The sequence below is a fragment of the Saimiri boliviensis genome, chromosome 14, assembly GCF_048565385.1.
Source record: "Saimiri boliviensis isolate mSaiBol1 chromosome 14, mSaiBol1.pri, whole genome shotgun sequence".
Classification (NCBI taxonomy): domain Eukaryota; kingdom Metazoa; phylum Chordata; class Mammalia; order Primates; family Cebidae; genus Saimiri; species Saimiri boliviensis.
In genome coordinates this window covers 8,176,657-8,189,176 of record NC_133462.1, presented here as the reverse complement: position 1 = coordinate 8,189,176, position 12,520 = coordinate 8,176,657, and the positions used below count along the sequence as shown (strand labels likewise).

General features: G+C 59.0%; 1 protein-coding gene across 3 annotated transcripts; it reads left to right on the top strand.

Annotated features, from left to right (window-relative positions):
• The first annotated feature begins 886 nt into the window (after window positions 1–886).
• PTOV1 (PTOV1 extended AT-hook containing adaptor protein) lies at window positions 887–12,311 on the top strand. 3 transcript variants are annotated; one of them, XR_012513795.1, is made up of 13 exons: window positions 887–937; window positions 6,999–7,136; window positions 7,242–7,324; window positions 7,416–7,473; window positions 7,556–7,663; window positions 8,979–9,134; window positions 9,624–9,713; window positions 9,833–9,906; window positions 9,985–10,042; window positions 10,376–10,480; window positions 11,658–11,855; window positions 11,934–12,002; window positions 12,184–12,311. XR_012513795.1 is itself a non-coding variant. In XM_074386058.1 (12 exons), the coding sequence occupies exons 1-12, from the start codon at window positions 3,692–3,694 to the stop codon at window positions 11,943–11,945; spliced, it is 1,251 nt and encodes a 416-aa protein (XP_074242159.1). In that variant the 5' UTR covers window positions 3,475–3,691; the 3' UTR covers window positions 11,946–12,311. The 3 variants fall into 3 exon arrangements, 1 of the variants encoding a protein (XP_074242159.1); XR_012513794.1 differs by lacking the exon at window positions 887–937 and adding an exon at window positions 3,475–3,862; XM_074386058.1 differs by lacking the exon at window positions 887–937 and adding an exon at window positions 3,475–3,862 and having other exon boundaries at window positions 11,934–12,311.
• Window positions 12,312–12,520: the final 209 nt, after the last annotated feature.

Sequence of the window (12,520 nt, the reverse complement as noted above, 5' to 3'; positions counted from 1 at the left end):
TCCGCCTCCTGGGTTCAGGCAATTCTCCTGCCTCAGCCTCCCGAGTAGCTGGGATTACAGGCACGTGCCACCATGCCCAGCTAATTTTTTGTATTTTTAGTAGAGACGGGGTTTCACCATGTTGACCAGGATGGTCTCGGACTCTTGACCTCGTGATCCACCTGCCTCGGCCTCCCAAAGTGCTGGGATTACAGGCTTGAGCCACCGTGCCCGGCCTGTTTTTTGTTTTTTAAGTGGCTAGAGAACCTAAAGACATTTATGAAACACTGAGGGCTAAGTCTTCCTAGGTTCTTATGAGCATTTTTATTAAATAATTTACAGTTGCTTTCCATGTACCTAACTTGGCAGCATTTTTTTTTTTTTTTTTTTTTTTTAAAGAGATGGAGTCAACTTGCTCTCTTGCCCAGGCTGGAGTGCAGTGGCAAGATGTCAGCTCACTGTAACTCTGTGTCCTCCCCACCCCGCCCGGGTTCACGTGATTCTCCTGCCTCAGCCTCCCAAGTAGCTGGAACTACAGGCATATGCCACCATGCCCGCTAATTTTCGTGTTTGAGATGGTGTTTCTCCATATTGGCCAGACTGGTCTTGAACTGCTGACCTCAAGTGATCTGTCCTCCTTGGCTTCCCAAAGTGGGGGATTTACAGGTGTGAGCCACTACACCCAGCATGTTTTGCTTTTAACAACCAACTCACTTTTAATCTTTCTAATGCAAGCCACCTGGTTTGTATATAAACAACTGTCTTGCATTAATTTCATTAGTTTGATAATAAACTATTAAGAACTTCTGGCGTACACAAGTTAGGATCAAACAGCCTCCTTTCAGGAAGCAAGCAGCTTGAGAGACGGAAGTGGAATTGCTTAGTCATAATAGCTTGCTAGCCCCAGCAGCGGGTTTCACAGATGAAAAGGAAAGTGTCTTTCAAGTTGGTCGACTGGGTAAGTGAGATGGTTTCGGAGAGTTTTGTTGCAGTATTACTGATAGGATTTCAGCGAATTTCAGCCTACATTTTTCTTTATTTATTTTTTTTTTTTTTTGAATACGGAGTTTCGCTCTTGTTACCGAGGCTGGAGTGCAATGAAGCAATCTCGGCTCACTGCAACCTCCGCCTCCTGGGTTCAGGCAATTCTCCTGCCTCAGCCTCCTGAGTAGCTGGGACTACAGGCACGCACCACCATGCCCAGCTAATTTTTTTTTGTATTTTTAGTAGAGATGGGGTTTCACCATGTTGACCAGGATGGTCTCGATCTCTTGACCTTGTGATCCACCCGCCTCGACCTCCCAAAGTGCTGGGATTACAGGCGTTAGCCACCGCGCCCGGCCTTCAGCCTACATTTTTATTTCACTTTCTGACATGGGTTCCCATTTTGCTCACTCTGGAGTACACCCTGGTATACTTCCATGCTTATGCAATCCAGGGCATTCAAACTCGCGTGTGTCCTGATGGGTTTTGAGGGATGGGAAGGCATTAACTAGGTAGAGAACAGGAAGGATGGGAAAGAGCTTTTTTTGCGGGGTAGCAGCAGGGGCCACCAAGTTTGGATTTAATGCTAAGGGTACTGGGAAGCCAATGGATGGTTTTGATTAGTGGGAGAAGACAGCAAGAATTAGATGGTGTCACCCAGGCCACAGATTTTTTTTTTTTGAGACGGAGTTTCGCTCTTGTTACCCAGGCTGGAGTGCAATGGCCCGATCTCGGCTCACCGCAACCTCCGCCTCCCGGGTTCAAGCAATTCTCCTGCCTCAGCCTCCTGAGTAGCTGGGATTACAGGCACGCGCCACCATGCCCAGCTAATTTTTTTGTATTTTTAGTAGAGACGGGGTTTCACCATGTTGACCAGGATGGTCTCGATCTCTCGACCTCGTGATCCACCCGCCTCGGCCTCCCAAAGTGCTGGGATTACAGGCTTGAGCCACCGCGCCCGGCCACACAGATCTTGATCTGGACCAACAAGAAGGGAAGAAACGAGGATTCCAGGAGATTAAGGAAGCTCTTTGTTTTTTCTCCGTCCTGCTTCCAGGTTGTCCTCACATGGGTGATTGACAGGGCACTAGAGGTACTTGTTGATAGCTAACTTGCAGTTTGTGTCCAGGATCTCCGACTGTGTTCGCCCACAATCCAGGTTGGCTTTGGGGCTGGGCTCCAGTCAGCCCTGGGAAGCCCCTGGGCAGGGGGCTTTGTGGGGCAGGGAGACAGCGACGGGCAAAAGGGATCTTCTGCCGTTTCCCTGGCCACTCCTGTCTCCTTTGCTCATTACTTCTCATGTCGTGAAGGGACGTGTCTCAGTCTCTTTGTGATCTCATCAAACACTGATGACTCCCAAATTTGTCTCCAGGCTCCGGTATCGGTATCTACCTACATTGTTTGGTCAACATCCTAAACAGAAGTAGGCATTCCCCCCATAACCTTTTCATACAGCCTTGTCTATTTCTCCTCTACCTTCACTCGGTTCCAGCCACACTGGCTTCCTTTTATTCCTTCGACTTTCAGGATTTGTGTCTTTGCTGTTCCCTCCTCTTGGCACACTTTTCCGGTCATCTGGAGGGGCAGGCTGCTCACAGGTCGCTTTCTTGACTTCTCTTGCTAACTTTACCTCCCTGTGGGCACATCCCATCGCCCTGTGGATGTGTGCTTATGTCTCTCCCCAGTGGACCGTGGGCTCTGAGGAACCTGGTCTGATTGGGTCGTCGCCGTATATACTCATCGCCGAGCACAGAACCGGACACGGTACTTATAGCATGTTTTTTTTTTTTTTTTTTTTTAAGAAAAGCTATTATTTGAGTAGTGACTCCGCCAAGCATTTGATACCCATAGGCACCCTAGGGTTAGATATTAGCCACGTTTAAGAAACAGGACGTCGAGGGGCAAATCTTACACAACCACTAGTAAGCGGCTGCACGGTCATTTCATTTTAGCAGAGCGAATGAGCGAATCCACACAAGGCCGGGGAGCGACGTGCGTGGCGAGAAGCTCGGAGTCGCCGTCATGGGCGGCGGGCGGAGCCTGGGCGCGGGACTAATGGGTGGAGCCTCCCGGAACCGCTGGCCACGCCCAGGCCGCGCGGAGGCCGCTGGGAGTTGGAGTCCCCTGCCCACCTCGCCACGTCACCGCCTGCAAACCTTCAGCCCTCCCCTCGGGCACAAAACCTACCCACTAAGTAGGTTCCCTCTTAGTGGGTTCCCTTGTCCTCCCCTCTTCCCTGATGTTTTTTGGAGCGGTCTCCCGGCTCTACGGTCTCGTAGCTCCCGATAAGGTCTCCCGGCGTCCCGAGCCCCGGCACGGAGCCAGCATGGTGTCGCCTTCGTTCTCCTGCCCTCGCGTTTGGTAGGGGCTCCCGTTCCCGCCACGCCCCCTGAAGTTGCTCGCCCGTCCTCCCAGGCCCTCCCTCGCCCCGGAGCGGCCCAGAGGACCACCGAGCCCACACTCCGCTCCCGCCCGCGCCCCCCGCTCCCCCGCGCTGCCTTGGTACGCTCCGGCCACGCCCCCTCGGACGCGCTTGGTACGCGCCGGGCTCCCCCGCTCGCCGCAGTGGTTCGGCCGCGGCGACCCCTCTCCGGCGGCGCGTCCCCCGCGCTTGGTACGGCTCAGCCCGTCTGCCCCGAAGCCGCGCGCCCGCGCCCCTCAGTCGGTGGAGCCTGCAGACCCCCGTGTGGCCCGCGGCAGCTCCCCGCTCTCTCGGTCCGCGCCCGCCATGGTCCGTCCGCGCCGTGCCCCGTATCGCTCCGGCGCCGGGGGACCCCTCGGTGGTCGCGGCCGCCCTCCGCGGCCCCTGGTAGTGCGCGCCGTCCGCTCGCGCTCCTGGCCGGCCAGCCCCCGAGGCCCGCAGCCTCCGCGGATCCGGGCCCGCTCGGCCCCTCCCATGGTGAGCCCCCCGCCCTTTTTCCAGAGCCTTCCACGGCCCCGCCCCCCCCAGTCCCTACCCCGGGCTCACGCCTTTGTCCGCGGCCCCCTCCGCTCCGGGGTCTCCCCTGTGGCCCGAAGGGTGGTCCCGCCCGGGGCCAGGTTCCCCCGTGGAGCTCCCGGTGGTTCGCGCCGCGCTCTCCCCTTTGTTGCGCGTTCTGGCCGGGGTGAGGGGTAGGGGACGGGGACGGGGGCGGGGCGGCTCGAATTACTGCTGACTCCGTGGTCCGATTTGAACGCGGGTGGGGGGCGGCGGACCGGAGGCCGCCACGCGCGTTTGTTTTTCCCGTTGGAAAGTTGCTCGCTCTCCGGACAGGGAACGTGGAAATGGGGGCGGGGGTTGGGGACGGCGGCGAGGGAGGGGCCCGCGCTTTGTACCAGTGCGTCCAGATGTCGCACCCGTGGGCGTTCTCCCTGGGGCCCGCGCTGTGCCCGTGGAGTGCGCACCTAGAATGTGCGCCGGCGCCCAGATGTGGGGTGTCTTGATGGACTGCCGTGAGCCCAGACAGTAAACGTAAATATTCAGCTTTGCAGGTTCTTTGGGTTACATAGCCTTCCCCAGATCCAGAAGACGCACATGCTTTTCAGAAACCGTAAGGTTTACCCGGGGTGGTAAAACTGCACATCGCGACTTTGCAATGTGCACATGGTTGCACCGATGTGAGATTTCCCCAGGGCCCGCGCTCCTGCCCACTTCTTAAATAACACTGCCCCTGCGGTGTGGATGGCACAGCGCTGTGGCAGGCCTACTGAAGTCTTAAACAGGCTTCCCGGGTCTTAAACATGGATACCCAGACTCCGATTACCTCCCACAACTTAAACGTAGCCCTTCCCTTCCCTGCCTTGGCCCCTTCCTGCAGCATTCGCATCTAGTTCAGAAGTGTTTTCTGGGTGCTCAGACGTGCCCCTCAAGGCTTTAAAGCTCAGTGCAAGTATTAGATGGAGTTCCCTGTGCCAGTAGGGGTGTCAGGCCCGCGCAGTTCTGCACATGCTTCACGAGATGTGAGATTTCCTTTAGGTTGCACCTTAACCGTCGATTTTAAATGTGATCCTCCCATCTTAATGTGCTGCTCCTGCAGCAGAAGGTGTTCCTGGGTTTTAGGCAAGTATTTCTGCTCCTTACCAGGGCTTCAGATGCCAGCATCTTTGAAGTCCTGAGTCAACCCGCCCTCTTAGATAAGCAGACGTTTAGTATGTGGCTTGGACTCTTAAGTTCGGTCGCCTGATTTTTACCCAGCTTTGTGGCAGCAAACGCGTGTGTGCGGACTTGTGTGTGCCAGTCTAGATATCCCAGGTCCCAGCGCCATAAACAACTTTTATGTTGCAAGTATACCCTCATCTCTAAAGCCATCTCCAGCTGTGCGTTGTTTGTTTGTTTGAGATGGAGTCTGAAACCTTCACCGCCCGGTGTCAAGCGATTCTCCTGCCTCAGCCTCCGGAGTAGTTGGGATTACAGGCATGCGCCACCAGGCTCCGCTAATTTTTCTATTTTTAGTAGAGACTGGGTTCTGCCATGCTGGGCAGGCTGGTCTCAAACTCCCAACCTCAGGTGGTTCACCCACCTTGGCCTCCCAAAGTGCTAGGGTTACAGGTGTTAAGCCACCGTGCCCTGCCGGACTGTGCGTTTTAACTCATCTCAGATGCTGGATGTCCGGTGTGGTGCTTGAAGCCCCAGCAACAACTCATTGTGACGCCAAGACACTCAGGTTTTCTTCCTGATCTTTTGACGATTGCCCAAAAACCACAATCACCTGTGTGGGTGGAGATCAAGTTTGTTCAGGTTCATCTTTTTAAGCGTTCACAGACTAAAGTTTTTTCTGCTTGCTGGTATTCTGGAAGGAAAGGTCTCCTTGTACTTTATAGAAATTTGGAAAATACCCGTTTGTAGTAAGAAAAAAAGAAATCACTCTTCGAATTTTTTTTCCCCTGGCCGGAGGCGCCTACTACAGGGAGATCTCATGGGTTTCCTGCCACCAGGCTGTTTGCGAAGCTTTCCCTTGTTTGCTGTGAGATGTTTTTGGTTTTTAACGAAGATAAGCAAGGCCAGGCGCAGTGACCCACGCCTGTAATCCCAGCATTTTGGGAGGCCGAGGCAGGTGGATGACTTGTGGTCAGGTGTTCGAGACCAGCCTGGCCAACACGGTGAAACCCCATCTCTACTAAAAAAAAAGTTAGCCGGGTGTGGTCTCGAGCACCTGTCATCTCAGCTGCTTGGGATGCTGAAGCGGGAGAGTCGCTTGAACTCAGGAGGTGGAGGTTGCAGTGAGCAGAGGTCACTCCACTGCTCTCCAGCCTGGGCGATAGGAGCGACACTCCCACCTGAAAAAAAAATAACAAAAAATAAAAGCGTGGGAGCGTGCCCTGTGATTAGGGTTTGTGGCTATGCTTGGCTTTATTGCTAGACCCTTCCGGTGTTTGGCACGGTTTGGGTCTGTGGGACCCCCTCCAGGGGGTGGTGTCCCAGCTTTCTCCCAGTTGTTTCCTCCTTCTCAATTCTTTCTTCTGGATGGTTCGGTCTCCTTTGTGTTTCTTCACCACCTCCCTGCCTCCCTCGGTTCAGACTGTTAAGACCTGAGAGGTGGGCACTGGCCTGGGCCGGAGGGACGAGTCGGAACTTTGTGGGGACAGGAGTCTTAGGAGGGTTTCAGCCTGGCAAAGACAGGGCAAGCCCGTGTGCAGGACAGACAGCACAGGCCAGCTTGTGCTTCCCAGGATTGCAAGGACACCCTGGGCCCAGCATGGGGCACGGGAAAGTCCCCCCCCCCCCCAGCTGGCTTCTAACTTGGGTCTGGAGGAATGGATTAGGCACGCAGCTGGGGCAGAGGCTGGACGTGGGGCCTCAGGAATTTGCCCGGCCAGTGTCAAGGTGACAGCAGGCTCCGGGAAGGAAGGGTCCCGAGGGAGCAGTGGGAAGGGACTTGAGGACCACGGTGTTGGGGTACTGAGCACTGAGCGGAGGGTTTAGACATGGCCCTGTGGGTGTGCAGCAGGGGATGGGGGTCTGAATGTTGGGCTGGCCCCTCTGGGGTGTGTGGGGACTGCCTGTCCTTGCAGGCCCCTGCCTCAGTTTTCCCACCGACCCCGCAACTCCACTGCAGGAAGGTGCTCGGGTCTTCGGGGCGCTGGGTCCCATCAGTCCCTCCTCGCCTGGGCTCACCCTCGGGGGTCTGGCGGTGAGCGAGCACCGGCTCAGCAACAAGCTGCTGGCCTGGAGCGGCGTCCTGGAGTGGCAGGAGGTGAGTCCCTGTGGGCTGGGGCTGGTCTCCAGGGGCCTGTCTTGTCCCCGAGGGGAAGGTGGGGCATCTCGGCCGTGCATGCTGACGTCCCTCCTGCCCATGCAGAAGCGCAGACCCTACTCTGACTCCACCGCGAAGCTGAAGCGGACCCTGCCCTGTCAAGCCTATGTGAACCAAGGCGAGAACCTGTGAGTGCTGAGGCTGGGGCGGCCAGCGCGGTGGCCGGGGCCGGGGCCATGGGGATCAGGGCAGCCCTCTCTGACCCGCTGCTTCCCGCAGGGAGACCGACCAGTGGCCGCAGAAGCTGATCATGCAGTTGATCCCACAGCAGCTGCTGGTGAGACACGCCCTGCCCTGCCCCCACCACTTCAAGTACCCCCATGCCCAGCTGATCCAGCTCTGTCCCCTGTCACCCCCAGACCACGCTGGGCCCCCTGTTCCGCAACTCCCAGCTGGCACAGTTCCACTTCACCAACAGAGACTGTGACTCGCTCAAGGGGCTCTGCCGCATCATGGGCAACGGCTTTGTGAGTGGGGCAGGCTCGGGCGCGGGGGGTTCGGGGGTGGCCCCCTTGTACAAGTGCAGCTGGAGGCAGTGCTCTACCCACAGCCTGGGTGGGGGCTGGGGGGTCTCCCCTGGTGTCAAGGGTAGCCCTCGTGGCCTCTAGGACCCCAGGCATCCTCAGTAGAGCACCGGGTCAATGAAGTCAGCCTGGGAGACGTCCGGCTTCTGCATCTGTGCCCAGCTGAGGGTAGCCTTGCTGGGGCCCAGGAGCCTGTCGGGGACACACGGTGTGTGTCAGGGACCTCGTAAATGTGTGTGCTGGGCACAAGTGCCAGCCAGGAGAGAGGGGTGCTCTGGGGCTCAGCCTTCTCATCTGTAAAATGGGGCTAACAGGAGCTGTGCTTCCTGGGGCCACCTGGAGGATAGCTGGAAGAGGGGAGTTTGTATAAAGTGCCTGAAACCGTGGCTTTAGTACCTAGTGAGTGCTGGGCAAACCCAGCTGGTGAGGCTGTTTAGGTGACTGGGGTTCTGGTACTGCACAGGGTGGAAAGTGGGGGTGTCGGGCTGGGGAAAATTGCAGGTGCTGGGGAGGAGGCAGGGATGGGTTGGAACCAAGTTGTCTGCCCAGAGGACCTAGCTCTGGGGACTTCCCAGTCCCTGTTCTCCTTTGGGATATTCTGCCTCGACCCTGCCTCAGCTGCTGCTTGGAGGTGCTGTGGCTTCCACCGGGGCCTGCCTTCGCCCTCACAGCCTGGGCGGACCAGGGCTTGCGCCTGGCCTAGGGTCTCCAGCCTGTTGGGGACTGCACTTCAGGGGTAGGCTGGTGTGGGAAGGGGACGTGGGGTTCTGGGACGGGCACACCCCTTTACCTGGGCACCATGGTCAGGCACATCTGTCAGGCCGTTCTCCCACGTCCCATCCAAGAGGCACCAACACCTCATTTGTTGAGCCTTTATGTGGCACTGATTGTATGCACTATTATCCCATTTTACCAGTGAGGAAGCGGACTCCGAAAAGCAAGAGGTGGCTGGTGTTAGGTCACAGAGCTAGGAGGCTGTGGTGGGGGGAGGGGGGCACCGCCTGCACAGGGGGTGGGAGGTGGTGCTTTCTGGGTGTTCTCACCACAGCCTGGGTGCCCGGCGGCAGGGTGGGGGAAGACGCTGACGGGCACTGCACAGGCTCTCAGGGGTCCCACACTGGTGGCCGAGGCCTTGACTGTGGGGGCCTCTGCCTGCTCATGAGCTCCCTTTGCTCCCTCCAGGTGGGGCAGTCTTGGGGTGGTGGCGGCATGGTGGCACCGGGCCGTGCCCTCAGGTCCTGCCCCTTGGCCCCCACAGGCAGGCTGCATGCTGTTCCCTCACATCTCCCCCTGTGAGGTGCGTGTGCTCATGCTCCTGTACTCGTCCAAGAAGAAAATCTTCATGGGCCTCATCCCCTACGACCAGAGTGGCTTTGTCAGCGCCATCCGGCAGGTCATCACCACCCGCAAGCAGGTATGCCAACCCAGCACGGCACCTGTGGGGACAGCACGGAGTTAGGTCGGGCCACCCAGGTTGTGCAGCCAGACTTGCTGCGGGTGGAGTGTGATGCGATGGCTGGAGCAAGGAGCTGCAGGGGAGCCCAGAGGAGGGGGCGGGTTCCCACCAGGGCTCCGCAGAAAAGTGACCACTGGTGGGGGGCTCTGAAGGGCCGGAGAGTGGGTCTTGGCGGCACGGGTTGGGTTATCATGAGGCTGGAAGGCCCTGGCCTGTGACGTTGTGTCCTGGTTGCGTCTTGCCCGTTGAGGCAGATGCTGCGGGCATCCAGCTGAGGGCCAGGACCTATCTCAGTGCATTGGGAGCCTTGCGGGGCTGTGTGCGGGGGAGGGGCAGGGCCTGTTCCTGGGAGCTTGCTGGGGCTGGCTTGGAGGGCGGGCGGGTCCCAGGACAGGCAGGTTTCCTGGGAGCCTGTGTCCCTCTTGCCAACCCCTTCCATTCCCGCAGGCAGTGGGACCTGGTGGCGTCAACGCAGGCCCAGTGCAGATCGTCAACAATAAGTTCCTGGCGTGGAGTGGCGTCATGGAGTGGCAGGAGGTGAGCCCTCAGCAGCCTGGGGGCCTGGGACCCCAAGATCTCGTGGCCTGTGGCTGGGAGGGGACATAGGCATTGGGCGCCCAGCCCTGAGGGCCTCCTCTTTGCCTCTCCCCCAAAAGCCCAGGCCTGAGCCCAACAGCCGGTCCAAGAGGTGGCTGCCGTCCCATGTCTACGTGAACCAGGGAGAGATCCTGTGAGTGCCGGGCTGGGGGCGGAGGCGGCGTCCAGGGAAGCCGGGGCCTCCTGACCCTCGTCCCCTCACGTCCTGCAGGAGGACTGAGCAGTGGCCGAGAAAGCTGTGCATGCAGCTCATCCCGCAGCAGCTGCTGGTGAGGGCCTTCCCCAGGGCGGGGCGGGGGGAGGCCCGGGCTGGCTGAGTGGGGGCAGAGCTGCAGCAGGCCCGGCTCTGAGGGTCGCAGGTACTGAGCAGGGCCACGGCGGCCATAACCTGGAGGGCTGCCAAGAGATCTGAGAGCAGCTTCCCCAGGATTCCAGGGTCGGGCTAGTTGAGGAGCGGGAGTGAGGGGCAGAGATGACATTTCCTGAGCTAGGGGCAGACATGGGAGCCTCAGTTTGGTCCCGAGCCCGGGGGACCCAGCAAGCTTCGAGGGGGAGGCCACGGTGGCAGAAGCTAGAGCCGGGGTCCCCTCGCTTCTTCGCAGACCACACTGGTGCCACTATTCCGGAACTCGCGTCTGGTGCAGTTCCACTTCACCAAGGACATGGAGACGCTCAAGAGTCTGTGTCGGATCATGGACAATGGCTTCGTGAGTGGCACCAGCCGAGGCTGGCAGGGCCCGGCCCGGGCAGAGGGAGGCAGGACCGCTCATGGGCGTGGACGTGGGAGCTGAACGCCATGTCCAGGAAGGCTGGGGAGAGGGTGGGTGGCTCAGGGGGGCTCTGCGTTGTCCCCACCCCGCTGGACAGAGGGGCGCTGATCCCAGTTGTATGGGGCTGCCCCTCCTCTGCCCTGTCAGGGTTGCTCCCACTCCCCAGGGGCAGGCGCTCGTCGCTCCAGGTTTCCTGACGGAAAAACAGGCCCTGTCAGCTTGTGCCACATCCCAAAGGCCCCTTGCCAGGTGGTGAGGGCTGTCTGTCCCCCGCAAGGCCCCACAGGGTCTGGTGGTCATCATAGCAGAGTCTGCTTCTCTCTTGGACTCAGTTTCTCCCATCTATGAGGTGGGAGGGTTGGAGTTTACCTGCTAACGTCCACCTTCTGTTTGGGCCATACCTGGTAACATCTGTCCGGAAACTACCTTACAATTACCTTCGGCTCAGTCGGACGGTCACAAAGCCATTTGTGCATTGGGGGGGTCTGGGTGTAGATGCTTTTATAGTAAAGAACTTTCAAGACTCCCCTCGGGCCGGGCACGGTAGCTCACGCTTATAATCCCAGCACTTTGGGAGGCAGAGGTGAGTGGATCACTTGAGGTCAGGAGTTTGAGACCAGCCTGATCACCATGGCAAAACCCCATCTCTGCTAAAAGTAAAAAAATTAGCTGGGCAGGGTGACAGGCACCTGTAATCCCAGCTACTCGGGAGGCTGAGGCAGGAGAATCACTTGAACCTGGCGGCAGAGGTTGCAGTGAGCCGAGATCCTGCCACACACTCCAGCCTGGGTGACAGAGTGAGACTCCACATATCCCAGCCCTTACCTGTGTTAGGCTGGCTGCCGCAAGTCCCTGGGGCTCCCGAGTTGGAGTCATGGCTGGTGGTTCAGGTGGTGTGGCTTGGGTGAGGTGGCCCCAGACAGCCTGGCCTGCCCAGGAGCTCTGAAATGCAGGTTCCCGGGCCTCTCCCTCTAGAGCCTCTTGGCCATGCTGTCCTCATAACGGGGCCCACCTCTGGGGTGAGGGGAGTGAGAGGACAGCAGTTAGCCAGCACCTGGCCAATGGAGCCCACGGCATGGTGCCCACCTGGTGACGCCTGCCATGTGCCTGCCAGGCTGGCTGCGTGCACTTTTCCTACAAAGCGTCGTGTGAGATCCGCGTGCTCATGCTTCTGTACTCCTCGGAGAAGAAAATCTTCATCGGCCTCATCCCCCACGACCAGGGCAACTTCGTCAATGGCATCCGGCGTGTCATTGCCAACCAGCAGCAGGTCCTACAGCGGAACCTGGAGCAGGAGCAGCAGCAGCGAGGGGTGAGGCAGCGGCCCCTGGCCGGCGCGGCTCCTCCCCCTCTTCCCACGTGCTCACCCCCGTCTCATTCCTCCCCACAGATGGGGGGGTAGCGGCTACCCCGGGCTGGGCCCCTCCAGGAGTCACAGACGAGGCCCCTGCAGAGACTGGTGAGTGGTGACCCTGTCCACGAGGGACCCTTGGGCCTGTGGGGTGGCGGTGGGGAAGCAGCAGGGCAGGCAGAGGGGGAGGCGCAGTGTCCAGGCCCAGGCGGGGCCTCTGCCCACAGGGAGGTGGGGTCAGTGCTTGGGCGCCTGTGGCCAGCAGCCCCCACTGTACCCCTGCCACTAGGTGACACGCTTCTGAGCAGGGGCCCCTGGGGACTTCAGCTGCCCAGCACCATGGAGGATGGCGTCCTGAGGGCTCAAGGACGGTCCCCACTCCTGTATGTTTCCCCAATAAAGCCTTTTAAAAACCTGCCTGCCCTCTGCCTGATGCCTGGCAGCCCAGGTGCTCACAGGGCAGGTGCCAGGCCCTGGGTTCAAGTCCAGTGCCACAGAACCTGAGGCCGGGGTTTTGTCCTTGGGGGTCATGCCAGGTTTTGAACTTAGTCCTGGGTTGGGCCCTATGGCTTTACCACCTGTGTCTGGCGGGCCACACAGCCCCCTGCCCTGGCATGTGCACATCC